Source organism: Phallusia mammillata, chromosome 3, assembly GCF_965637545.1.
Source record: "Phallusia mammillata chromosome 3, kaPhaMamm4.hap1.1, whole genome shotgun sequence".
Taxonomy (NCBI): domain Eukaryota; kingdom Metazoa; phylum Chordata; class Ascidiacea; order Phlebobranchia; family Ascidiidae; genus Phallusia; species Phallusia mammillata.
In genome coordinates, this window is record NC_137254.1 from 23,190,137 (window position 1) to 23,215,919 (window position 25,783).

Sequence of the window (25,783 nt, forward strand, 5' to 3'; positions counted from 1 at the left end):
CATTCAGGAATAAAAGGTCCCACATTCACGACCTTAAGTCCATGTGCCAGACCAATTTCAGCTGGTGCAAAGCATGTTAGAAAGTGCATAAGGCAGTATAATCAAATATCTTTGGTGCACAATCTCTGCAAGCAGCATGCAGCCAAAAAAATACGTACACATTTTGTCGAAAAAAATAGCTCAGTGGGCAGCTACCATAGCCTGCAGACTGTAGTACATTTGTAAACAACCGTAACTTTTGTATATAATAGACAATAGAAAACAATGTGTCACTTTGCATACTGCAGCATTGAAGCATGTTAACTTGTCTTAAATACAGTCATGTCAATGCAATTATTCGTTTTATCCGGTTTATTAGTTATAGACTAGATTTGTACATGCACATAATAAACATTATAATTTAAACACAGGCTGCTAGGCCTACATAATTCAGTAGACAACTAGACCCCATTGTTAGCAACGCCGCTAACGCGAGACCCAGGCGCTACTGCAAATAGTTCATACTTTTACGTGACCTATTGCAGCACATCTACTACTCTGGTTTTTTACCAGATAAACCAGACATTTCTAAGATCAAAGTCACAAATTGTGGTCATTGACACCTACAGTCGAAACAAATCGAAAAATGAAAAGAAAAGAAGATTCACATACGGAAAACTTTAGTCCTCAATCCTTAGTCCTTAGTCCGGGCACTAGTTTGTGTTTCCTCGATGACCCGATTGCGAGTGTAGTTCCACATTGAATTGTAATTTTAGTGGTATAGGTCTCAGTTTTTGCGTGTTGGGCCCGGTAAGGCCTAGATTGGACTCATTTACCATTTTAGGGCTTATATAGTCGCAAGCCCTGTACCATTCGACATACTGTGTAGTATCATGCGGTTACATACGATATTTAGTACCACCTCTTGAACACTAGTGTCTTAAAAATGCATTAATAAGTATAAAGTTATTTGCAGTACATCATAAAACTTAAACAATCATAATTTTGTGTTTTTAGGGGCAGATAAGTATTTTTCTGGGGTGCGGGCGGCTGAGGGAACTGAGCAGACCAAACGCAGAAGGTCCCAGCCAGACTCCCAGTCGACCAAATCCGCCCGTAGGTGTGTTCTGTGTTGAGGGTTTGCGCAATATCACTCGTTAATTTTTGAAATCGGTTGTTTTGTTTATCACCGTTACGTCTTGTCTTAAAATGCTCTATAAGTCAAAAAAAGAAAGAAAGTTATGTAGTATATAATCGTGCCCGTTTATGGGATAGTTAGGTAAGGTTTGTGTTTTTATGGTGTTTAGAATGTTTAGATTGTTTTCAAACTTTTTAGGATATCTCTATATTTTAATTTTTTATTACTTGCTTCTTGCAAATGTTTGGGTATGTGCAGGTTGTAGATTTATGTGAATTTCACTAGTTGTGACCCTTCCTTTCCAATGTTTGGGTAATGAGTCTCCGGACACCATTTTATGGAGGATTTCCGGGGCCACCTGCACAATCAGGTTCAACGTCAAATGACAGCCAAGTAAATATACTTTGCTAATATTCTTAATTCTGCTTTCTCATTTTATCATGACCCTTGTCTATAGAACACCTGAATTGCAAATCGATATGAAAGTCACCTTTCTAGTTTTCTCTTCAAGAACTTATCATTGCTATAGCTTATAAGTAACTTAAAAAGCCTCCATTTCTAGACAATAAACAAAACACATTAATGTCTTATTATTAAATGTTTCATGCAAATCCTATTTAAAAACTTTCCTTCAATTAAATTTGTTTGTTTAACCCTTAATACAACCAACAAATGTTGAAACAATAAGAAGACTGAAAAGTAGGAACTAAGAGAAGCATAAAAAAAGAAATTTTCTTTTTGTTAAGGGTCGAGGTTCAAGTTCATCAAGGCAAAGACAATACGATGTTCCGCAAGGTTCAAATTCAAATTATGTCGGGCATAGCATAGGCCCATCTTACCCTGGACAACATGCTCCAGGTTTTGCATCTAATCCCATGGGTTACCCATATAATGGGGGTCAATTCATGCCTAATTTGTATTACAACCCAGGCCAGGAATTTCATCCAAGACAAGAATATTTTACTCAAGGTATTATGCAATAATGAGTAATATCTGTAATGTTTGTAATCTTATGTTCGTTGTGGTGGAATTGTTTGTAGAACAACTTAACAAACATTTGTATTGGTTTTGCATGCATTCAATAATAAATAGGTTGATTGTTGCAGGTTGTAAAGAGCTCTGCTTCTAATAGTCAACTTACCACACTGGTGTGCATTTTATCAGAAACTTATGCACTGCTAAACATTGGTTAAAACCTAATAAAATCAATTGTGTTCGTATATTTTAGGCTATCCTGACCAGTTTCATCCAATGCATCACCAGCAGCATCCATTTTCTCCACCAGGCATCCCATTTTATCCAGATGCAATGTCCTCCTCTTTTCCAGATGATGGCAGAAGCCAAGAAGGCCTTGGGTATGTAAATATATTTGGTTAAAAAAGTTAAAAAGTGACTATTAGGGATAAACAAGTCATTTAAAAGCCATTGTTAAGATGACATAGAGTCAACTTTAAGCATTTTAAACCAGCTACCTTATCCATAGACTGCATTTGCATATGTTTTGGTGTACAGCATATATTTCTCTTCAAACTCTTCAAAATGTATATCACATGATAAATAATGTAAAATTGTTACTGCATAGACAGCCTAAACAGCTATTTGTGCGTTTTTGGCCCAAACAATAGACCTTTTTAAATTTTCACTGTAAAAAATGTCCAGTAACAAATTAGTATGAGAAAAATATATCAAGTGTTATGGTTGTGTAACTTTTGTGTTTTTTTTTATGTATAGAAAACCAAGAAGATTCAGCAAACAGAGAACAAACAAAGATTCCAATGCACCTGGATCGAGTGGCGAAATAACAAGCCATTCTCAAGATCGCCCAGATTCTAAAACAGTTTTGGTAAAAAAAGAGACACACCAGTGCTACAATAATGTGTTTTTGAACATTGAATCTTATTTTTTTTTCCTTTCTCTCCTTTAAAATCTCCAACTGTAATTTGCATTTCTTTTTTTACTTTTAATGGTGGTTTCTTGCACCCCTTGTTAATAAACCCAGTTTTATAGAACTTAAATATATCATTTCTTTAGTGCTACTGTGTTAGCTAATGCTGCATTTGTTTTGTAGGGAAAGACTGCAATTCGATTTAGTCACCAGAAAGAAGATACTAATTCCAATTCTAAAAAAGGTTGCTTTTTTGTAGATATTTTTCTGTATTTTTTGTGACAAATATATACATTTTTCATTGCTAAGATAACTTTGTGGTTAGTGAAAAACAACTTATTGTGGGTTTTTGATGCATGTTTTATCAAACTGGTGATTACTAATATGCGTTTAGAATCCAAAACAAAGGTAAAAATGCAAAGCCGCTTGTCTGAAGCTGAAAATTCGGAGGTAAAGACTAATTTCAATCTAAAACGTTGTGTGACACTTCAAATTAATGTTGTTAATGTTTGAACAGATACCTAATGGAACTCCTAAGGCAACCAATTCCAAGCAACCACCAGCTAAAGGTATAGGAAAAAATTTTCTTAACTGCTACTTGTGTCTTTGTATTCTACAATAAATGCTTTTCACCTTGATACATAGTAAATGCCCTTTGTTATGTTCTAACATAAACAGTCAGTCAACAAAGCCTGTACTTCATGATCATTTTAGTCAATGTAGCAGAAACATAAGGATCCTTTTGGTGTTAAGTTTCCTTTGTGACAAAACAAATACATAGTGACATCACAGTGGGGCAAACCTACTTTTAAATGCAGACATTTTTCTGCCTATTACTTTTAAGTTTAACATTTTCCACTAAATTTTATTGTTGCTACCAACATGTTAGATAAAAATGAAAGGATGCATCGCCAGAAGAAAAAGAAAACCCTAAATTTGGATGGAAATCAAGCAAGTATGTTGCATTTTTATGTTTAGCATTATAGTTTACTTGCTAACATATGGTTTACTATGTGGAAACTCTACTAACACAGAAACTCACAGACAGGTCTGCTATTTTTATAGTCAGCAATTATTGCCATAGTAAAAGCCCACGCTCCGTTGTGTCACCATTTGGAAATTAGCAGGCCTGTCTGTAAGTTCATGTGTGAGTAGCTCCACCTTAATATGTTTACCAAAAATTTCCACCTGCAGGTGTTTTGCTTGACCAGTTGTCAGCAGGAACATATGAATGCATGGTTTGTTGTGATCGAATAAAGCAATTCCATGCTGTATGGAGCTGCTCGAAGTGCTTTCATCTTTTCCATATGGTCTGCATTAAAAAGTGGGCAAGGTCACCTGTTGCAAAAGTTAATGGTAAGTGTGCTTTGTTTGGAATTTTGGTGGTTCCCAATCTAAGAATACTTTTCATTGTTGCGCCTGTGGTTGGTCATGCACCAATGGTTTTCAAAGTACTTTGGTGCCAAGGTCAAGTTCTTATCCTCAAGGCTGTGAAATTCCTTAAACAGTCATAAGAGCAAAAAGCAAAATGAAACACCATACTAAAATATGATTCTTGGTTTTGCTTTAATTTTATTGAACGGGCCAAAATTGTGGTGGCAAAAGTTACACTATGAAAATATGCAGAAGTTGTCCACTATTCAATATGACAGCATTGAAGAATGCTTAGATACATACATTTTTCCTTGATTATAAGCCACATGTTTTCATATTAACAGATAAAGGAATGTAATATGCACAGAAAAGATAATTAAACAAAAATGTGGTTGACAAAATATTGGCATGACCCTACATATGTGAGCTGCCCTCGATCTTAAGCAATGCAAACTTTGTATCTTGTAACTTTATCTTGTGACTTTGACCCACAATTAAATGAATATGGTAGTAAAAACACATAATGTGGCTGTACTTTTATACGATTGCAGCTCAAATCGAAATTAAGTTAAAACATACTTGTACTGTAGATTATTTTTTGGCTAAAAAAATTGTGCTTGCTTTAGTAACAGCACCAGCATTAAAAAAACATGTAGTTTTTGTGAGCCAGGAAACATACAAAATTTATGCATTTAGTTTTTATATTTTTACATTATTTTTTATGTTTGTAGAAACTGAGACTGGTTGGAGGTGTCCTGGTTGTCAAAATGTCACTAAGCAAGTCCCAAACACTTATTATTGCTTCTGTGGAAAAGTACGAGATCCTGAGTGGAAGAAAGGCGAAATACCTCACTCGTGTGGCGAGAATTGCAACAAACAGAGAAAGGATTATCCCGGCTGCACACATCCATGTAACATGTAAGCTTTCAAAATTTGTATTGAACATTCGTCTGTAGTGAAGTGTACATGACGATTAACAATGTTGGTTAATCGCAATATGGCAAACCTGTATATGGAATTAAATTGTTTTAGAGAAAAGAGATGCTTTTTATATATAACATGTCAGTGGAACTTTTTAAGGAAATTGAAATTTATTGTTTAATTGCGTTTTCTTGTGAACTCTTTAAAAACCCTAGTTTATGTTTTTTTGCTAAAAAATTGAAGGCAACTTGTCTTCAAAGAATTGTGTTGTTATGTTCAATCAAACATAAGCTTGACAAAAAGTACTGTGTAAAGGAAAATTTGAGCATTGCCATCGGTATATAGTTTATGGTTTAGTATTAAACTTCGTCACTTCATTTAATTTTTGTAAATTTATATTATATTTATATGATATCTGTTACCAATTCAATAGGCATTAATATATGTTTGTACTTTTTGTTTTTACAGATTGTGCCATCCAGGTCCATGTCCACAGTGTCCAGCTATGGTGAAGAGACAGTGCAAGTGTGGTAAAATAACAACTCAAGTCCGTTGCAGTCAGCAAAGCTCACTTCGATGTGAACTGGTGTGTGGAAAATTCCGAAACTGTGGTATCCATGACTGTCTGGAGATTTGCCACCCTGGAAAATGTGAAGATTGTGACAAAAAGGTTACTCAAGGTTAGTTATAAGTGACATGAACATATTACATTGGTGATGTTTGCCTTGAAATAACTGCTGTTTCTGATGCACTTTGTACCCAACAGAATTGCAGTGTTTAAAGTTGAAATACTTTACTAGACTCCAACAATTAGCATTTGTAAGAGACTTACATCTAGGATTCCCTGACCTCTCAGGTCATTGTACTGGTTTAAATGACAAAGGCTCACTTTTGACAAACTGGGGAAAGTTTAGTAAAATAAGCATGACAAAAATTGAAACTAAAAAAATGTTGTTATTTAGCTTTGAAGGCTACACATGTTGACCTTGAAAGCTACATGCAACCTTTAGGTGGCAAGTTACCTAACCCTTTCACAACATCTTAATGTACATGAAAATTGTAAAACAGAATTATACCTGCATTTAAAACAGTGGTTTACCTGTAAATGTATGTTCTGCTGGCCTAGTACATAGTAGTAAAAGCAAAACGCCGAAATTTACATACCAAATACAAACATATTGTTTCTGTATAGAATGCTTTTGTGGAAAGCATACTCAAGAAGTAATATGTGGCTCTGAGGAACACAAATCTTCCTTGGGATCGGAGGAAACTGGTTGTTACTCTTGTGAAGAAATTTGTAACAAGTAAGAAATACATTAACCGCAAATCTTTGTGTATGGATTTTGTTTGTTATTCCGACTATCTATTTCAGTTGTTTGAATGCTAGCCCTGGATAGACTTCTGTTGTGGGTACAAATCCCACCACAGACAAGACTTCCCAAACCTATGCCTTGTCACATGTAAATGCAACTTGATTTAGTATAGCCCCTGAAACTTCTTATGAGAGGTTTGGCCTACTGCTTTGTGTATTTTGGGTGTTGTATTTGTGAGGAAACACACCGCCTTAAATCTATCAGATGTCAAGTGTGCTGACAATATATAGCTCAGTTGTAAAAACTAGGGATGGACCAAGCCCAGCTAGAACCCGAATTCTTGGTACCGAGTATCGCTGTTTTTGATGCTCGGTGCTCGGCCGAGCAGTTGTACAAACCGACCAGAGTATAAATTTGCATATTCATGCCCTGCTGACTGCAAAAGTAGTGTTCAAAAAGATATTCACCAAAAAATCAGGGCTTTTTTAAATGCTTTAGGTAATTTAAAAAACTGGAGCCTGTACAGCTTAATAACAACCGCTTGTGACAGAGGTACATTGGAAATCTCCAAAACTAGAGTGGAACTGGGAATTAACGTGAGATGCTTGGTGTCCGACCAAACAGAACATTAGCAGTTTTGGCCCATCTCTTGTATTAACTACACAAAACACTTCCAACTTATTCTGTTCTCAATCAATACCAAACTTGCCATAGGTCATTGGAATGTGAAAATCACCATTGTGAAGCTTTATGTCATCCTGGAAAATGCAGCGACTGTGCACTTCTGCCATGCCTCGTCAAATTGTGTCCTTGTTCTCAAACCAAGTTGGAAGATATGAAGAATGAAGATGGATCTTCAGTGCAACGAAACAACTGCTTGGACCCTGTTCCAACTTGTGGCAAGGTAATGTAATAAATAGGTCCTGTTTTAAACTTTTACTGCATTGGCTTGTGTGATCACTAGGGTTGAATTATCCGAATAACAGATAACCGGTTAACCGATTAACCGAAGGTTTTTTTGCTATCCGATATCCGGATATTTTTGTGACGGTTAACCGGATAACAAAAGAATATAGCGCCGCGTAAGCGTTTTATGCATTTTAACACAATTTTACAAAACACGCAGTTAATGTGCAGTGATATGTGCAACAGAGTACTTTATGTTTATCTTAATTATACCGAATATTCACTTTGTTGTGCATATTCCCTACTGATGTCAAAATTCACGAGAGAATTGAAGTCACACCAATAAAATAGAAAAGGCATCCATTGTAAAATGATTCGCTCGGAAGGATAAATTGTGAGATTCGAAGAAAATGTATAGGCCTACCTCAATAACAATGTTTTGGGCCTATTTTCGCTCAGAATTGACTGTGGGGCAAAATATAAAACAACTAATGTATCGTTATTTTTCAGAACTACACTGCTTAAGCAGTAAAGGCGCAAACTTGACATATGTAGGACAATTATAAACACTAAAACAAAGTCTGTGCCACAATTGGATGATGTTGTAATAGACTTGTTATTATCCGGTTAACCGGATAGTCAAATTCAAAATATCCGTATATATCCGTTATCCGGATAATGGAAATTATTGATATCCGAACCAACCCTAGTGATCACACTAAAATACTCTTTACCACTGAAAAAATGACATGTGTAAAAAAATAAGTGTAAATGTCCTTTTTGATAAAATTTCTGTCTGGTGATGGTTGAGTAAAGTTCAGTTGAGTTATTATTTTTGGTAAAAGAAAAAGTAGCAATAAAATTGCACTAAAACCAAGCCAGAAATAGCTGCACATCTTTAAAACAGTATTGAGGGCAAAAAGATGAAGGGCACTATTTGTGGATAATGGCAAAATGTGCTGTGGCTATATCGAAAGTTGAAACAGGTTGTGGATTTTCTAAAATCTCCTAAAAACACACAGACAACCCTGGGAATTTATTTTAGCCCTTAATTTAGCAAATGTGAATCATTGAATATAAATACCAACCAGATTTTTCATTTAAACAAGCAAAATGCACTTTTTAATGTCCTTGTCAATTGCTTTCAGATATGCAACAAACCGCTAGAATGTGGTGGTGATGAAATTCACATTTGTACCTTGCCATGCCATGTAGGAAGTTGCCCACCATGTGCTGAAGGGGAAAGTACTATTAAGTGCAGGTAAAATACATATAAGTTTACTTAATTGCATAATCTGTTTATTTGCAAAAAGGTCATGAGACTCTTGCCTATCACTTGCGAAGAAAATTGTCTGCTGGTTGGCATAAATTTCTTAATCACATAAATGTTCAAATTGTAAAAAAATTACAAATGACTTTTGTAGAATGCATTAGCTGGCTTGAATAATGATATTTCTATTGAATAGAAAGAATCATGTCGTCTATTTCGATGACGGAAGCACTTTCAACAAAACATTAAAGCTTTTTGTAATCATTCGCAGATGTGGTAAATCTGAAAAGGATGTACCCTGTGTGGAATATGTTACTATGGATACATACATTTGTGATCGAAGATGCAACAAGAAGCGCAAATGTGGTCGTCACAAGTGTGGGCAGACCTGTTGCACGGTACACATTTTTGTTAAGCGTGTTCAATTATGCGTAAAATTCTGAGATCAAGAGGCGTTTCAGTTTTAGAAAAGAATAATTTGATTGCAAACAAACCAATGTTTTTTTTTTTCAACTGAAAAATATAATTGGACCTATCAGTGAAAAACAGCGAGAAACTATACCAAAGACAATTTAAACAAAAACGACCCATTAGTCAAAAAACACCGGGAAAATATACCAGATATCATAATAAATAAGTTCGACTCATTGTAAAGCACTGAGAACATTCACTAGAAAGTATAACAAATAAAAACGCTCCATCAGTAAAAAAACACTGGCTCGTATACTGGAATATATATATATTACATAAAAACGACCTTTTGGTTGATAACACTGATAACATTTAAAAGATAATGTGACAAAAACGACCCATCAGTAAAAAGCATCTAAAAAATACCAGAAAGTTTTTTCACTGTTCATGTTTAGGAGACGGAACACTCTTGCATGCAAATATGTGGACGTAAGTTAACTTGTGGTAATCACCGTTGCGATGAGCCATGCCACCGGGGTTCCTGCCATACATGTTACAATGTGAGTTTCGACGAGCTGCACTGCTACTGTGGAGACAAGGTCACGTATCCACCCATTCCATGTGGCACCAAAGCACCTGAATGCAACAACGAATGCACTCGCATGCACCCTTGCACCCATCCAAGTACGTATTTTTATGAGAATTTATTTGTGGAATTTTGTAACAGGGCGTTTAACGAACCCAGGTTGTAACCAACTTTTCAAATCAGTTGTTCGCCCTGGAAGCATTGTTGCCAAATCCAATTATCAAAAACCGCCACTCTGCTTATCAAAACACGATCAAAAACCGCAACCGCCAAGTAAATTAGAAACAAGCCTATGCATTAAGTCATTTAACTGCTTACAAAGACGCATGTACAGTATATAAAATAACAAAACAATGGTCTTTTTTGCAACCCGCACCAAAAAAAAGCAACCCGCAACTCTATGTCAAAAACCAGCCTAATTGGGCGTGAAAACCGCCACCCTGAGAACACTGCTCAAATACAGCCAGATGCGCCCTAAAATAACGGAAAACTTTTTGTACAACAAATAAGAACTGATATCCGTATAACCGTGCGCCCCAAAGTTTTGGCTATTTCGTAAGCGCATCCTGGGGTAAAAAAACTTGATAAAGTATAGGTTTAGTAACCCATTCTTGTTGTTATATTGCACAGTCCGACATACGTGCCATACTGAAGAGAACTGTCCCCCATGTGTGGAACTGGTGAAGAAAAAATGCAACTGTGGACGAGTAGTACGTGGTAACATCATGTGTCATGTTGACAACGTTTCGTGCGGAACACCATGTGAAAAGATTCTATCTTGTGGCCACAAGTGTTCGAGGCCTTGTCACAAGTAAGCATGCTACCGTGTATTATCCGTATAAAATGTTAAAAAATGAAGTAAGAATTACCCCACACGAAAATGCTCTTCAAAAACCTGATGAAAAGCTTTGGTATTTTTAGACCTACAAAAACTAATGAAATTATTTGCTTAATTACAAATAACTCGCACTTGGTGAACAGTACGCCTAACTAGGAAAATTTAACGAAACGTTTACAAACGGGACGCATTTGTAGTTTACACCATTGAATTGAATGGTGTGATAGAAATTAAGAGTAACACAATTGCCCGCACCCGTGATTACCAAACAGCATCGCATACAATAGTACGGCAAGTTTTCTGAATAGGCACCAATCAGCATGTGTTACTCTTAATTTCTCACAAATCAGCACCAACTTTGACTTGAAGTGAACGAAATCTTTGATGAAAGCCTCAACACATTTAGTTATGACCAAGCAAAATTAGGCTGATTTAGCGAAACGTTTAACAATGATCCATATTGCATTGATTTAGGGGTCAGTGTGGAGAGGAAGGCTCGGATTGTAAACAGCCATGCAGCATAATGAGAAGCGAATGCATTCACCCGTGTGCCACCCCTTGTCACCATGGTAACCCTTGTCCGGCTACAGCATGCAGAGCAATGGTAAGCAATTAATGGTCAAACAAAAATTAATTACGGATTCTGCACCGAGATTGATGGAAAGGTAAGTTTTGTTTAGCGTAAAAAATGAGCTTTTGTGCTAAACTACATTTTTTTAATTATCGAACGATAACGTATAGATCATGAAACGGTTAAGTGAAAAACCAGCAAGCTCTTTCTTATTGTATTTGACATTTTTTTCATGTAAACGGACTTTTTTAAAGATCGCGAACATTTAATTGAAAAAAAAACACTAAATGCTTTGAAAAAGCTATTTTTTTCTATTATTCACGTTTGTCATCATACGACCAGAGCTTTACCTATATGAGCTCAGTGTTCCACCACTGAAAACAGTTTTGCAACTTTTGCACATTCTTTTAGGCGGCCCACAACTTACATAAAAACCTTACATCGCTCCTGCGATTAGTGAAATTAGGGACTCTACTCTTGAAAGTAAACGTTAATTGTGACCTTAGGTAACCTTAAAGTGTCCTTGTGGGAGGCGCGAGGAGCAGGTGGAGTGCTCATCAGGAGGAGAAACCTACCAGGGGATGAGGAACGCTGCCATGGCTGGGGCAAAGTCAAGTGAGGGAATTGACATTGGAACTCTGCTGATGAGATCGGGTTCTGCCGCTTCAAGGTGAGAGGGAGTTTATGTTTTGTGTGCAAAAGATACATGCACGTGGGTGATGGTTATGGGTCCATTAACCTAGAGGGGCTCGCATTGTTTTTGTCGTTTTTTTTTCTGTCTTTTGCGAGTTGGACACTTTTGGTCAGGAAATAATGCTTCAAACTGATTAAAGTTTACACATATGACAAACAGTTTCCTGAAAAGTTGATCCCTGTAAATTTTAGTTCTGGCTGATCCAGCAGTTTACCCACAGTCCCACAAATGCGAAAAACGTTATGCAAATGTGTGGTGCTTTGAATAAAACTTTAATTTTGCGTAAAAAACACACACAAAAGAATGGTTAAATATCTTAAACGACTTGAAAAACATTTTAAATGCTAGCCAAGGTTTTGGACATTGTAAAATCCAAGATTACGTAAAACCTCTAGTAAACGTTGTAATGATATTATACTCGATAACAATTTATTTATTAAATCGCCTATGCCCTTAAAGTTTGGAAATGTTTGAATTCTGTTCAAAAATCTTGTGTGTTTATTTGTTTCTATAAATCTGCCTTTTAGAGTTCATTTTGTAAGTTTCGAACTATGTTCTGGTTATTAGTAATTCTGCTCATACATTGTACAGACGTCTTCAGTGTAACGAGGAATGTAGTATAGTGGAGAGAAATCGTCGTCTTGCTGCTGCACTGAATGTCAAGGATGCCGATTTAAGTTCCAAGACCAAACAGGAGTACTCGGATTTCCTTAAGTTTGCGGCTAAGTACGTATTTTCAGCCTTGAAAATAACAACAGCAAATATATTTTTGATTCTGTTTCTGAATATCTAAAACATGCACGATTTTGGCTACAACGCTTCACCCGAAAATGACCTATTTCAACAAGTTTCGGTTTTGGTTTTGAGATCAATTGTTATGACAAGTTGTCAGAAAAACTTAAAAAGTACCATCCATTAATTTTTGGTCCATTTTTTTTTGTTTCCACAAGTTTCGATGTGTGAAAAGAAATTTACTTACTATAGCAACGAAAGCTTTTCCCTCTACTATTGTTTTCATTTGTATCGATGTGTCAAAAAACGAGTTTACTTAATTTCGTAACACACGCTTGGTTTTTGAAGCATGCATTAGTACAATTTACTAATTTGGTTTGGTCAGATTGTGAAAACAGTTTTGACTGTGACATAATATTTATTTTGACCGATTTTCTTGCACCTTTGTAAGAAAGTATGTGTTGACCCGGACTGTAAAGGTATCAAAAAGCCACAACACCTTTTCGTAGAAAGTTTTCCTTTAGCCTGATGCAGGGGCCGAAATTTTTTGAATAAGCAGAAAGCAGATAGATTTTTGTACGTAGGTTACATTTTAGTGCTATTAAATTGTAACGAACTAAAAACGCGATGTTAACATTTAATCTGACCAATCTGTCGGTAAGTATGAATTCAAAATCACCTTGGTATGCGTTGCAAGGGTTGTCACCGATGGTCTGATATTTCAAACTTAGGCGGCTTTTGTTCTGATTTTCCTTACTTTTTGGCAGCTTAAATCTTTATGTTATGTGTTCGCTTTAGATCTTTTATTTTTTACTTTAAAATAAAACGTAGCACTTGTAAATAGGAGTGATGGGCCGTTTATACGAACTCTCGAGAAAGAGCTGTGCGATTTGATTGACAGCGTGGACTGGATGAGCTCGTCAAAGCAAGTTCATTCTTTTCCAAACATGAAACGTGATAAACGACAGGTAAATCCCTGCGAATGTATGTAAATGGTAAAGTGCGCAGAATTCCATGCGAACTATTACTGTGTATAGACGTAATGTACGTTAGCTTGTTTTATTACAATATTTCACATAAACTAACGTGTGCCAAGGCCATTGATTCGTTTGACGTCACCCTTTGAAATTATAAAACTGGCGTGAAAAATATTGTCTTGTTAAAATCATACAAAACATCATGGAACCACTGAACTTCAGCTTGGATCAGAGCCACAAATCCTTGTTTACAGCAGTGTTTCCCAAAACTTTTTTACTCGCGGACCACAGTAGGTCGCACAGTGGAGTGTGCCATCTACATGAAAAATTCTGTTCGTAAACTGTTTTTAAACCGAAAATACTATGACCACCACCAGTTCACTAAATGGTCTTTGCGTTTCACAGTTTGAATCACTGGGTTTTTACTTCCCGTATTGAATATAGAAGATAGAGACTTTTAAACGTCCTTTAATTTTTGTACCAGGCTGTTCATGAGCTAGCTGAGGCGTTCGTCTGCAAATCTGAGTCGCACGATGAAGAACCCAACCGTAATGTGGTGGTTACTGCAACAAAAGGCGTGAGCAGACGCCCAACACCGTTGCTAAGCGCCCTGGTATTGGAGCAGGCTGCTGCAGCTCCCAAAACTTTTCCTGCGACTAAAACCGCTTCGTCCAAAGGGTTCGTATGTCTACCAGTATTACTAAGAATGAGGCTATTCGCATTGCCATGGCATTGAATTAAGCAGCAAACACTCCAAATCATATGGTTGTTGGTTCTAGCCCTGGGATGGGCAACCTACGGCCCGCAGACCAAAATTATCCGGCCCACGGCTCTCTTAGAAAAGAAGCTATTTTGTAAACTTCCCAAAATTTGAGAGGTTTAACATGGTAAACAGTACAGACAACGGGTTTTTAAGTAAAAGTTTAGTATTGTCCGCTGCAATAGGGGCTGACCATGGTTCGTGCGAGCTACATCCAAAATGTTGCCGCCATTTTTTCTAGCCTTCCCTTTGTGGAGGGTGTTTAAAGTAATGAATCTCATTTCGAAACATTGTTACTTTATGAAGTTTTGCTCTCACAGTTTTCTAAAGTCGGTTGTTATACTTTAACAGGCGTCTTTTGAGCTCCATGAAATTTGTCTCCTACAAATCCGACAGCACTTCACGTGATCCGGGCCCTAAACGCGTTCAAACACAGATGCGAAAAGCTACTGAAGCCTCCAGCAGTATGGCATATAAACCGCCCTCAATGCGAGTTGCTTCTAACGCCCCACAGTTAAGCACACGTTTCGATGTCCTGTCGCTTTCCAGCCCAACAACACATTCCCAGCAATCCAGTTCTGCTTCTAAGCTCTCCCCTACAGCTAAAGCATTTGTCCGCACAGGCCAACATAGCTCTACTTCAACAGCAACTAACCAAAGCAGTGAAACTAAGGAAACTGGAATTGACTACTTTGACATGACTGATTGAAAAATGACTGGTTTAAGCCTATGGCCACAGTCTTTGGAATTAGTGCATAGTTGTATGTTTTCATGAAATATTATTTGTGTACAGAACCACAGTGTAATCCATTCCTGATTCGTGTGTTTTTGACTTAGTGATGAGTAGAGATGCCTTAATTTGGTTTTAAATCCTGTGTAATAACGGTCTTTATGTTTTGTGTTGGTCATGGTGAATAAAGGAAATGTAATCTCAATTGTTTCATTTGGAATTACGGAGATTTAGAGATTAAAGCACAGCAGGGTGAATTTTAAGGCAATTTTGTGATTTGTTAAGAAATATTTCTTCCTAAATTGTACCAACCCACTGTAAAAAAGCTGTCTGCATTTTTTACTAATATAAACTAAAAGTTAATGAATTGGCCGGCTAAGTTTTAATACAACTGTAATTATGTTTAACTTGTTACAATTAAAAAGAAACAATTTAAAATACGCACCGGTTTAAAACAATAAGTATTCCCAACAAAAAAGCGTTTAAATTTGATACCCAAGAAACAAAACCCCCAAGCCATTTTAGGCGATCCTGTGTACCGAAGGCTGAGGCTGCGCGTCAGACAGTCGATGCTTTTGACGTGTGTAGGTATGGAGAAATTGCCTAAGGCGTCTTTCCGCGGTGTTTCGTCGTGAGTTGTCGTCACTGCTACGTAACTTCTAACTTTTAAAACAATTTTTATCCGTTGTTCGTGCTATTATGACGTCAATTCCATGAAGGGCGAACAAGAAGATTATTTGTGTTAAATGTCAAAATTAAGGCTTTCTAAATAAAGTGAGTTTTCAAGCTAAATTGATTACCAACGAAAATTTTGTTGTTTTTGTGCTTCGGGTCTTACATCTTTGAAAGTACACAAACACCAACAAACAGTCTGTATTTTTGTTAAATTACGTTTTATTAAACAGCAATCTGCTTCAATATTGATTTTACTTGCAATTAGTGTCGAAATTAAGCCTAATTGAACGGATTTGTGGCCTAAAAACTATGTGCCAAAACCGCTGTTACATCATTCGCATTGTTCATTTACGTCAGCCATATTGCGTAATTTGGGTGTGTCTGCTTTGAGACTACAGACTGCTGGCGCATGAATATGTTAGTAACGATCCGCGGTGTTACACTTTTGAATTATTTTTATTTATACATGTTTAGTTTAAATCAGTTTTGTTTTTTGGTTAAAGAAAGAAAATGTTTGAGAAGATTTGTTCGAAAATTTAGCTTTAAAATGAGGTGGTGACGTCACACTATTGTGAATTTGCCTGCCGTGAAGACCCTTGACATCTTTCTTGTTTTTGTCCGTGGTGACGCGTTTTGTGTCATTTGACGTGTTGACTACGTAGCAGGAGAGTGTCCAGTCGCGAAGCTGCATTTTGATCACGACAAAACTACGTAAGTACAATAACAAAACACAAACCACGTTGCCTAGTTCGCGTGTGTTTTAACTACTTAGCGTTTGTAGGGCGGCAATTTATGAATTGTCTTTGGTAGTGACATATTAATAATGTGTTTTAGCATAAGGTTTTGTGTCGATAAGGCGGTTTTGTTGTGAAATTAAAGTTAATAATGGCGACCGTACAGCAGCGTAACAGATATGGTTGAAGTTGCGTTGCCCCCTAAAATATCGATGTCTTCGGACCATGTCATAATGATTTTTGGTAGGAAATGCTATTTTCTTGTTGTTGTTTACAATTAGTGATAATTTTAGGGTTTATTATTTAGAAAAACTTTTAAAAAGTGAGTGTAAACTTTTTGTTTGTTTATGATGCACTGAAGTGTCTTCCCTTTATGAGACTTGCAATGATGTTTATATTCCACATATAATTCAATGAATTTTACAGGTTACCTAATACCATGGATGGAATAGAGAATTCCACTTCAAACGAAGAGGGTTCAGCAACTGCAGGAGCAACACAAATACAAATTCAAGTGGTTAGTTGTTGTTTGTTTGTTTTTGTTACTTGTGTGTGTTGTTTTACGAAGGTCATGATGATATGTTTTACTGTAAAAAATGTTTTGAAGTTTTTTTGAATTTTCTTTTTTTTGGTGCTGAAAGTTGATTACTAGAGATTTAAAATTGTTTTGGCTATGGATACTTTTTTGACATCAAAAACATCAAGCAGTACATACTTTGAAATATGCAGTATTCTTTAAATATTCAAAAGAGATTTATATACCCATTACTTCGGCTTTATAGAAAAGTCATAATATGTACAAATTTGTTTGATTTTAGTGCTTTGCTTCAACCCAGTGTTTCAAAAATTACCCGTTTTATAAGTGTTAGTGGGTAAAGGTTTTGCTGTTTGGAAGTGGAGTTAAATTTGCTAAATGGTAACAGGCAAAATGACAAAATTCAAGAAACCCTTTCAGTCTGTCATATAGTTGTTTATCACTAATTCATTCGATATTTGAAAACTAAAATTTGTTTGTGTAATGCTTATTTGTTAAAACTTTCTGTCTTGCATAATTTGATAAAATGGACTTTTGAGAATGTTTTAATTTGTGTACATTGTAAAATGCATTTTTGCTTGGTTGTTTCGACAGAGAACTAACCAATGTCAAACCAACAACATAATTATGATTCAATGAAATGTGTTGCGTCATGATTATTACACATTTATAAGTTTAACAGCTTTTGAGCATACCGGTTTGCATGCATTAGTGTGCTACATATTACAAAATAACCACCAAGTATAAAATCATTTAGTAAAATAACGGGCCACAGCCATGTATAAATTTTAATCCCATTTGAATTTAGAATACAACAACAAAACAATAAGTCATGAATCAGACAATTGTTTTTTTAATTCCGCAGTAGAATCATCTTTTCTTTTAAACATATAGACACTGATTTGTTTGCAACCTTATACTTTGTTTACATTTAATCACCAACAATCGCTTCGCCCCACCAGTCCATGCATCCTGTCGTGGCCGTTAACCATTTTGGGCCTTCATTCAAATGGAGGCGCTCGACATGCATGCAGTGTATGTGTTATGCTGGGGGAAGTACTTCCTTCCTTCATCTTACTATGTAGCGCTGTAGACAACACCTGCCTCAAATCAATGTAGTGTATACACTGATAGTGGTGTAACAATATTTTTTCAACTCTTGCATGTAAGACATTATTTGAAGAGGTGTCTATTGTAGTGGTTACATAAACAAGGCATGTATTGATAGTTAGGCTCACTTCTAGTAGTAAGACAGCTGTTAAGTTTATCGTAGGATTTTCTTTTTGGATCTTGCTTCTGAAATACAGTGCATGGTTCATCAATATGGATATACATTCTTATTGTGAATTGGGATATTCATTGGACTTAAACATGTTTGCCACAGGTTTTTACAAGTCATAATGAAAGTTAGGTAGTGTTTGCTAGAACTTTGGCTTTGTAAGGGAAAAATTTTAGCCTTACAAATGATGAGCATGTTGCCCCATATTGAAGAATGGGTAGGTTATAAAATGCGTCCTTATCGTTTAGTGTAGTATTATTGTGTTGTAAAACTAATAATGATTTGTCTTTTATTGTTGCAGTCTGGCTCTGGTGGCGAGACTCAAATGGTTACACTACCATTGTCCATGGCCAGCGCAATCAGTTCTGCTCAAGGCCAGAGTGTTATCACAGCTAACCAGCAGTCTGTAATACAGCCACCCATTCTTCAGGTGGGAAAATACAATTAAAAACGATTAATTTAAAAAAATATTAGTTTGTGAAAAACAAAATGTAAAAGCCCCTATTTTATCTTCATTTTTGTTTTGATTAGGATTCAGCAAAAAGAAGAGAACTATTGTCAAGAAGACCTTCATACAGGTAACAGATCCTTCTATGTAGTTAATGCCAAGCCAGACACACCTTCATTATGTGTCAAACATTTTTAACACATTGTGAATGCAATGTTTGGGTTTTATATGTATTTTTCATTTTTTGGTTGAGCTGTCATTTCCTGTTCGATCACCCCTAAGAGACACTGCCTATGCTATGTCACACAGTCTCTTAATTACAGTATTTGTTTGTATGTGCTGTGTGCTGATCGTTATTTGTAATTAAATGGACACTTCAAGCTAGCATTAGATAATGTATGCTCACCCAGACTATTACACAGGCTATGACCAGAATTTGTCATATGACTGGTGTGTATTGCTTTCTTAGCATGATGATAATTACCCCTGTTGTCTGGAGTAATTACTTGCTCTTGTGACAAATGAGCTTCTTTCTACAGGAAAATACTCAATGAGCTTTCTGGACAGCCTGACGAGAATCAAAGGATAAAAGATGAGCCAGGTGGTGGGAGCAAGTCATCAGAAAGCTCAGAGTCAGACTCTGGAAGTCAAGTTATTACTTCTATGCAAGCCCCCACCATTGCTTACCAAACAGGAACAGGCACAGGTGTGTATTGTAAAAAAAATGTTCATTTTCTGAATATACTTTGGTATTATAAACCAGTGACATGTTGATGATAATGTGGATTGTGTACATGTTTTGTGCTTGATGGTTTTTTGGCCACTTTTGTGTCTTGTGCATCATTAGCTGTTTTTCTTGTTCGTCTGGGCTCATACAAAACTAATTAATCACATTTTGAAATGTTTCGTCCCGAAATTTGTGTAAAGTTTATGATGCCAATTCAGTAGCACATTAGGGTTTCTCTTAGGTTTTATTTTACTGGTATAAAGCTGAATTCTCTTGCGGCCATTGTCTAAAAGTGGAATATTCAGCAATAAAGTGACAAAAAGTACCAATAATAAGTTTTTTACACCAAATATTACTTCAAAACATTCATTCGGGGTGTGTTTGATTCTATGAGTGGGCTTACACTGTTGTGTTCTGTCTGTTTTTGTTTGTTTAAACCTTCCACAGTGCTGCCGGAAATTGGTTGCAGGCTCTAGCCTATCTGCTTCCTGTCCCTGCTCTCAAATGAAAACATGTCTCTTGTCGCATTAATCATCACAACTGCCTGGTGCCAGCCATTTGCAACCCATCATATATGCCCTGTTGATAAACCTGCCAAACAAAAACTTTTTATAAGCCACCTGACACTTTTATAATGACTTTAAAAGTAATATAAAACTCAGTATCACTTTTTTTATTACAAATGGTTGATGGGTTATATGATTTTTTACACAATTATGGTTTTAAGAGTTTTGTTAATAATAAACACTTGTCCAACACATTTTCCAATATATACATGTTCATTTAACAGCAAGAAAGCGCCCATACCATTTTTAGGTGTCTGGGTTACAAGATATTTTGCACTCATTTATGGTTTTAGGAGTTTTGTTAATAATAAACACTTGTGGAACACATACTTCAGTACTTCTTCATTTTACAGCAACCGTTTGATAAAACATACACTTGCAATCTGTGTAACATGATCCAGTTAAAAGCACTCTATAACAAGGCATCACACCACCCTTAGTAGACTAATGGCTAGTGAAATGTGCGTGTGATGGTTGTTTTTCAGTCACTGTGCATCAGCCCCCTCAGACCATTCAAATTGCTGCTTCAGGTTTAAATCATGCCGACCAAAACTCTGCAACGTCAGTGACCGGCCTTCAAACCTTTTCCATGGCCAACGCACTTGCACAAGGCCACACGATCGTCCAAGGTGACGGAGGTGGGAGTGGAAATATGTGGCTACCCGGAAACCATGTTGTAGTACAAGGTAACATATAATGTTGTATTTTTTACCTCTATATATGTGTTCAAAACTGTCCACTCTTCTAAATGGAATGTATCTAACTTATAGCAAAAAGTAAGGTTACAAATGTCATTGAAAATTTTGTAAAAAATGTATACACAGTTGAATGTAATAAACTGAAACTTGTAAACTTTATTTTCCTATAGCCAACTATTAACTTGACAAAACAGTAAATGTTTTCTAGATAAAAATAGTAAAAAATACTGGATAATTAATATCTGTAAAAAAAAATTAAAATCAGTGTAGTTATTTTTGTTTTGGTGTTAACATTTTTTTATCTACTTCAGCTGTAAAATAAATTTAAAAAACAGTATGGTTGTTGTTTTACTATGTTAACATTTTGTTACCAACTCCAGGTGACACCCAAATGTATCAAATCCGAACACCCACCTCAACGACGTCACTTCCAAGTGTTGTTATGAGTGGGACAACAATGCAATCTCCGCAACAAATGGCTGAGGAGGCATCCAGAAAAAGAGAACTCCGGCTCATGAAAAATAGGTCAGTATATTCCTCCTTAACTGCAAGCAATGACTTTTGCTACAATGCTTTATGGATTGTACCATCTGATTCATTGACATGCTATAGTTAGCAAACTGTGGCTGAATGCTACTTTGATTTCATAGTATAGAACAAACTCTTGGCCCATATACAGCCTATAGTTTATAATAAACTTAAATAGCCCTTGAATGCGTAAAGCTACGGTCAAATTTTACCCCTCAATTATGTGTGCAATCGTGGTGTTATGATGAGTTGAGCAGAACCAGATGCTATGTTAATTCCCGCGAATCAGTTCTTTGCATGGTGCATGTTACTTTTTATGTTTAACCCAGAAAAAGCCTAAGTTTTTATAAGTGTTTGCTAATGCTTGTTTTTTACTTTTTTTCTGGTTCTGCTCTTCTCATCTGCCACACACACAATTCCTTATTGCGATGACATTGGAACGCGCTGACCGACCACACTGAAACCCACGTTCACCCCTGCCTCATCAAACCTTGGACCCTTCAACTTTTATGTTTGGTGACTGTATCATCTTATGTTGTGTTTTCTGTTTGTATCTTGTATTGTATTCTTGGCATGATGTATGGTTTAAAATATAGGGAGGCGGCCCGCGATTGCCGACGCAAAAAGAAGGAATACATTAAATGTTTGGAACATAGGGTTCATGTATTGGAAAGCCAAAACAAGGCCTTAATTGATGAGCTTAAACAGCTCAAAGAAATGTATTGCAGAGACGAAATGCACTAGGTATAAATATGGCATGTTTGGATTCTAGCAAGTTTTTCTAATTTTGTGAATACAAACGTATTCACTTTGCATGTCAACTTCGATTTTTATTTCAATGGAACAAGTGGATTTATCAAATTTTCATTAAGTTTATCACAAAAGAGTTTACAAATTTGATACCAGTTGCTGTTGTTTGAATGTTGTTGTGTTTTAAACATTTCCAAATTAAATCTTAATTTACAATTTGGATAAACTTTTCATCTCAACACTAGCTTTTTATGTGTACTAAATCGAAGAAAATCAATATTCTATGGGCCTTTTGCCTGGGATTTAGAAACCTTTTAAGTAAGCTATCGGTATTACAACACAATGAATATTAAGTAAAGTTCCATTTTAAATCTTGTACAATTTTGACATTTGAATCCTCAACTGTTCAAAGAGGCCTTGAGCTTTAGAGCTATAAGAATTTGTGTCGGGTATTACTAACATGAAATTAATACTAAACATAAGTAACAACTAAACCTATTTTGTTTCTAACCACCAAACTATCTTCTTCTATCCAGGGAGGCGGCTAAAGAATGCAGACGACGAAAAAAGGAATACGTCAAGTGCCTAGAGACTCGGGTAGCAGTACTCGAAAACCAGAACAAGCAGCTCATTGACGAGCTTAAAACGTTAAAGGAGCTTTATGTGCACAAGCAAGTGGACTAAAACACAAACAATGCAATCCAACCATACTTCGTCGTGCAGTGCCTGGCCCTGAACGTGTCGTTTCCATTGGAATAGCTGCTCCTGCTGATCCGCTTAAGGACGTCGTGCACCATCTCCTGCAAGCGTCGCCATTACTATTATATATTTATTTGTTAACGCTGTTATGGCGCGCGTGCAAAATGGGCGGGCCGCGTTTTTTAAGAGACCTGCAACAGTTTCTCCTAAGCATGTCGTGCTTATAATCATAGCGGCAAGTTTGGTACACGCTAAGTGTACTTGCATGTCGCTATGAAAAAAAACGTCGCCGATTGGAGGACAATATCACTTTACGGTACGCGTAAGCGCACGCCTTCGGGCTTCTTCCTTTGCAGGTTTCAGATTATATAAGACAATCACTCGCAATGTCCCTTTGTTACCGCCTTACTAGGACTTTTATTTTTTTAAACGCGAGTATTTTAGTTCACATGACCTGTGGCCCTGACTAAAGAAACATTCCCATGGTTACCACATCCCGAAAGTCCGGAATCGCCGTCTCTTCTCGCCTTGCTCACTTTTGTTCCTTTTAACTCAGGGCTTGCCTAGTATGTACAGCGAAAACCCAACAGTAAAACTTTTTCGGCCTCGTGAGTCAACAACCCTCTACTAATGCAGTGTGCAATAAATTTTCGATGTGCTTTGGATAAGCTTTTTGTCAACTAGGTTTTAGGCAACGCTACACAATTGCTAAAATTTACCCCATTAACTGCATGTTAACAACTACAGCTAAGCTCTTTTTGCAACTTTTCTCCGTTTAGGAAACATTTCATACTTACCGCAGATTGCATTGTCAACAAATCTTTTTTAATCCGTTATTTGCATCGCCGTATGTTCCATAAGGGCTCACATAAGCTAATGGGGCGCAACGCAAAACATAAATATTACCACCAAGGCCCATAAGCTTGCACTGTCTCTTTGACAATGGGCCTGTAGCTTGTATATACGGTTATTGTTCGAGGAGTTCATATTTTACCGCGTTTACTGCCTTTTGTGTGGATAACTCGAAAAACGCTTTTTGAACAAAGTTATTATTATATTTACGTTGGTATTTTTTTCGACTTTCTATTTTTAAGGCTGCGACCGTCTTTGGGCGCGCTGCGTAAAAAAATTGTATTTTGTTGGTTTACGTTTTTACCAGTTTTTTTGGTTCGTTGCTTTACGAATGTTGAAATTCTACACAGAAATTGACAAAAAAATGCGTTTTAGTTTTTTCTGTGGGGAAACACTGCTGCAGCGCACACGAAAACCAACGCACCAATTTAGTGTAGCCGCCTCCTCATTTCTCCGGACGCAGGCGCCAACGAAAAAACTGTGTCCTGTCACGATTTCGTGCCTCGCTGATTTGAAATTCTGCTTCCGGAAGTTAAGGCCACAAGCGGTGCACAGAATCAAAACTGCGCAAGTGCTGGTTTTCAAAAGTTTTCAAAACGTCCCATCACGTTTGTAGCATCTACATTTCTACAATCAACAAAGAAGTATAGACCATACTTCGCAGAATCGCAGCCCTATTGTTGTGTAAAAAAGCCAGGATAAAAATGCAGCTATATCCGTGGGATGCCGAAAAACGTTTGCGAAGTTGGTTCATGGCTTGCCAGTTCTTAAACAAATTTGAAACTAACTCAGTTAAGCTTAGCGCGCTTTGTCCCTGTTCAAACAGCACGTAGGCTCACTGTTGCGACGATGCTATGCGACCGTAATCAATCACAACAAAACGTCCCCTTTACCGTTTGACAGCATACTGTATAGGCATGTTGGAAATGAAACAGACAATTTTGTTACCAGATCCGTTCTAAATTTGTGACAGCTACTGGCCCCCATAAAACAAGATTACAAATTCTTCAAAGTTTAACGAATCCCAGGATGGCATCCACCAAGTTTGAATATCTATACTTAGTTTTTGCCTCTAAAGTAGTGTTGGTTTTGGCAGCAACAGTTTTGTTGTCGCGTTGCAATATTACGCCAAAAATCAGCTTCTTAACCTCCTTGCAAGTTCCAACCAACTACTAGGCTTTGTGATAGCTTGCCCAGATAATATTTGGCCTTGAACGTTGTTTTCAAAACTAAAGAATGAGCTGCAGTTCTGAATAAACAACGATCTTTGCATTACTGTGACTTCGAAAAGGGTGCATCGTAAAGCAATGTGCCCCGACATTTTACAGTCTATTTATTGGTGCCCATTGTGTCAGATTGTACAATTCGGTAATGGAGGTGTACTTATTTTAAGTTAAGAGATTTGGTCTTCTTATTTAACCGACACCGAACGATTTGAACAGCTTTCTCGAATTTTTGTGGAAATGTATAGACCGCTTGGGAATTGTTTTCGCAGAAAAGTAGAGCCAGGTAGGCTATATAAAACAATTGTTTCAGATATTCCATGTCTGGTAAAAACGTGTCTTAGATGAGAAAAACTGTGTCATCAGATGAAGTGCATTATACCATGGATACCACAAAACATTACTTTATTATATCTATGATTATACACTTACCAGAAACTGAAAAAATATATACAAACAAAAGTTTTGTAGTGGTTACAGTCCTACCTTAACCCAACCAGCTGCGAATTTTAAAAAAGGAAAGATTTTGAGTAAAAGGCACTTAAGTTGAAAAACAATCGCCACTAGTAAAAAATATAATGAAAAAACAGATAAACATTAAATACAGTATTTATAAAATAATTCATACAGAAAACATACATTTCATAAGCAACAAAACTAGCAAATTTGTAAAAAATATAATGTTATATTGCCAAAAATTTGACCACATTTTTGTTGGCACTAGTAAAACAATTATTATCGATTTAAAATTATTTGATTATTTTTTGTGTGTAATTACGTCGCAGGAGCTCACCTTCGAACTGTTTCGGTCATTTGCAACAGTCACTTGTGCCAGACGGAGGTCAATCACAGTGCACCGATCAGCATTAGAGGTGAGTTCTTTCTGTTGTTTATTTGGTTTATGACTTATTGTGACTGCACTTTTGTAGTGTAATTCCTCTCGTATTGTTACATAAAAGTATAACTACTGTACCTAAGGTAACA

At 36.6% G+C, this 25,783-nt stretch overlaps 2 protein-coding genes across 7 annotated transcripts; both read left to right on the forward strand.

The window, feature by feature from the left end:
- Positions 1-692: 692 nt before the first annotated feature.
- LOC145217427 (transcriptional repressor NF-X1-like) lies at positions 693-15,290 on the forward strand. 3 transcript variants are annotated; one of them, XM_080084690.1, is made up of 25 exons: positions 693-789; positions 997-1,099; positions 1,376-1,510; positions 1,864-2,086; positions 2,346-2,472; positions 2,849-2,960; positions 3,186-3,246; positions 3,397-3,452; positions 3,526-3,571; positions 3,892-3,957; positions 4,197-4,358; positions 5,108-5,294; positions 5,766-5,977; positions 6,490-6,601; positions 7,325-7,514; positions 8,665-8,777; positions 9,058-9,184; positions 9,653-9,881; positions 10,414-10,594; positions 11,096-11,225; positions 11,699-11,862; positions 12,478-12,612; positions 13,463-13,586; positions 14,080-14,273; positions 14,707-15,290. In XM_080084690.1, the coding sequence occupies exons 3-25, from the start codon at positions 1,433-1,435 to the stop codon at positions 15,062-15,064; spliced, it is 3,387 nt and encodes a 1,128-aa protein (XP_079940816.1). In that variant the 5' UTR covers positions 693-789; positions 997-1,099; positions 1,376-1,432; the 3' UTR covers positions 15,065-15,290. The 3 variants fall into 3 exon arrangements, with proteins under 3 accessions (XP_079940816.1, XP_079940814.1, XP_079940815.1); XM_080084688.1 differs by lacking the exon at positions 693-789 and having other exon boundaries at positions 3,520-3,571; XM_080084689.1 differs by lacking the exon at positions 693-789 and having other exon boundaries at positions 997-1,095; positions 3,520-3,571.
- A 949-nt stretch (positions 15,291-16,239) lies between these two features.
- LOC145217961 (cyclic AMP-dependent transcription factor ATF-1-like) lies at positions 16,240-23,871 on the forward strand. 4 transcript variants are annotated; one of them, XM_080085347.1, is made up of 9 exons: positions 16,241-16,471; positions 16,921-17,011; positions 18,610-18,738; positions 18,840-18,886; positions 19,296-19,462; positions 20,535-20,735; positions 21,128-21,272; positions 21,872-22,019; positions 22,562-22,648. In XM_080085347.1, the coding sequence occupies exons 2-8, from the start codon at positions 16,934-16,936 to the stop codon at positions 22,017-22,019; spliced, it is 915 nt and encodes a 304-aa protein (XP_079941473.1). In that variant the 5' UTR covers positions 16,241-16,471; positions 16,921-16,933; the 3' UTR covers positions 22,562-22,648. The 4 variants fall into 4 exon arrangements, with proteins under 4 accessions (XP_079941475.1, XP_079941473.1, XP_079941476.1 ...); XM_080085350.1 differs by having other exon boundaries at positions 20,580-20,735; XM_080085348.1 differs by lacking the exon at positions 16,241-16,471 and adding an exon at positions 16,587-16,737.
- The last annotated feature ends 1,912 nt before the right edge of the window (positions 23,872-25,783 follow it).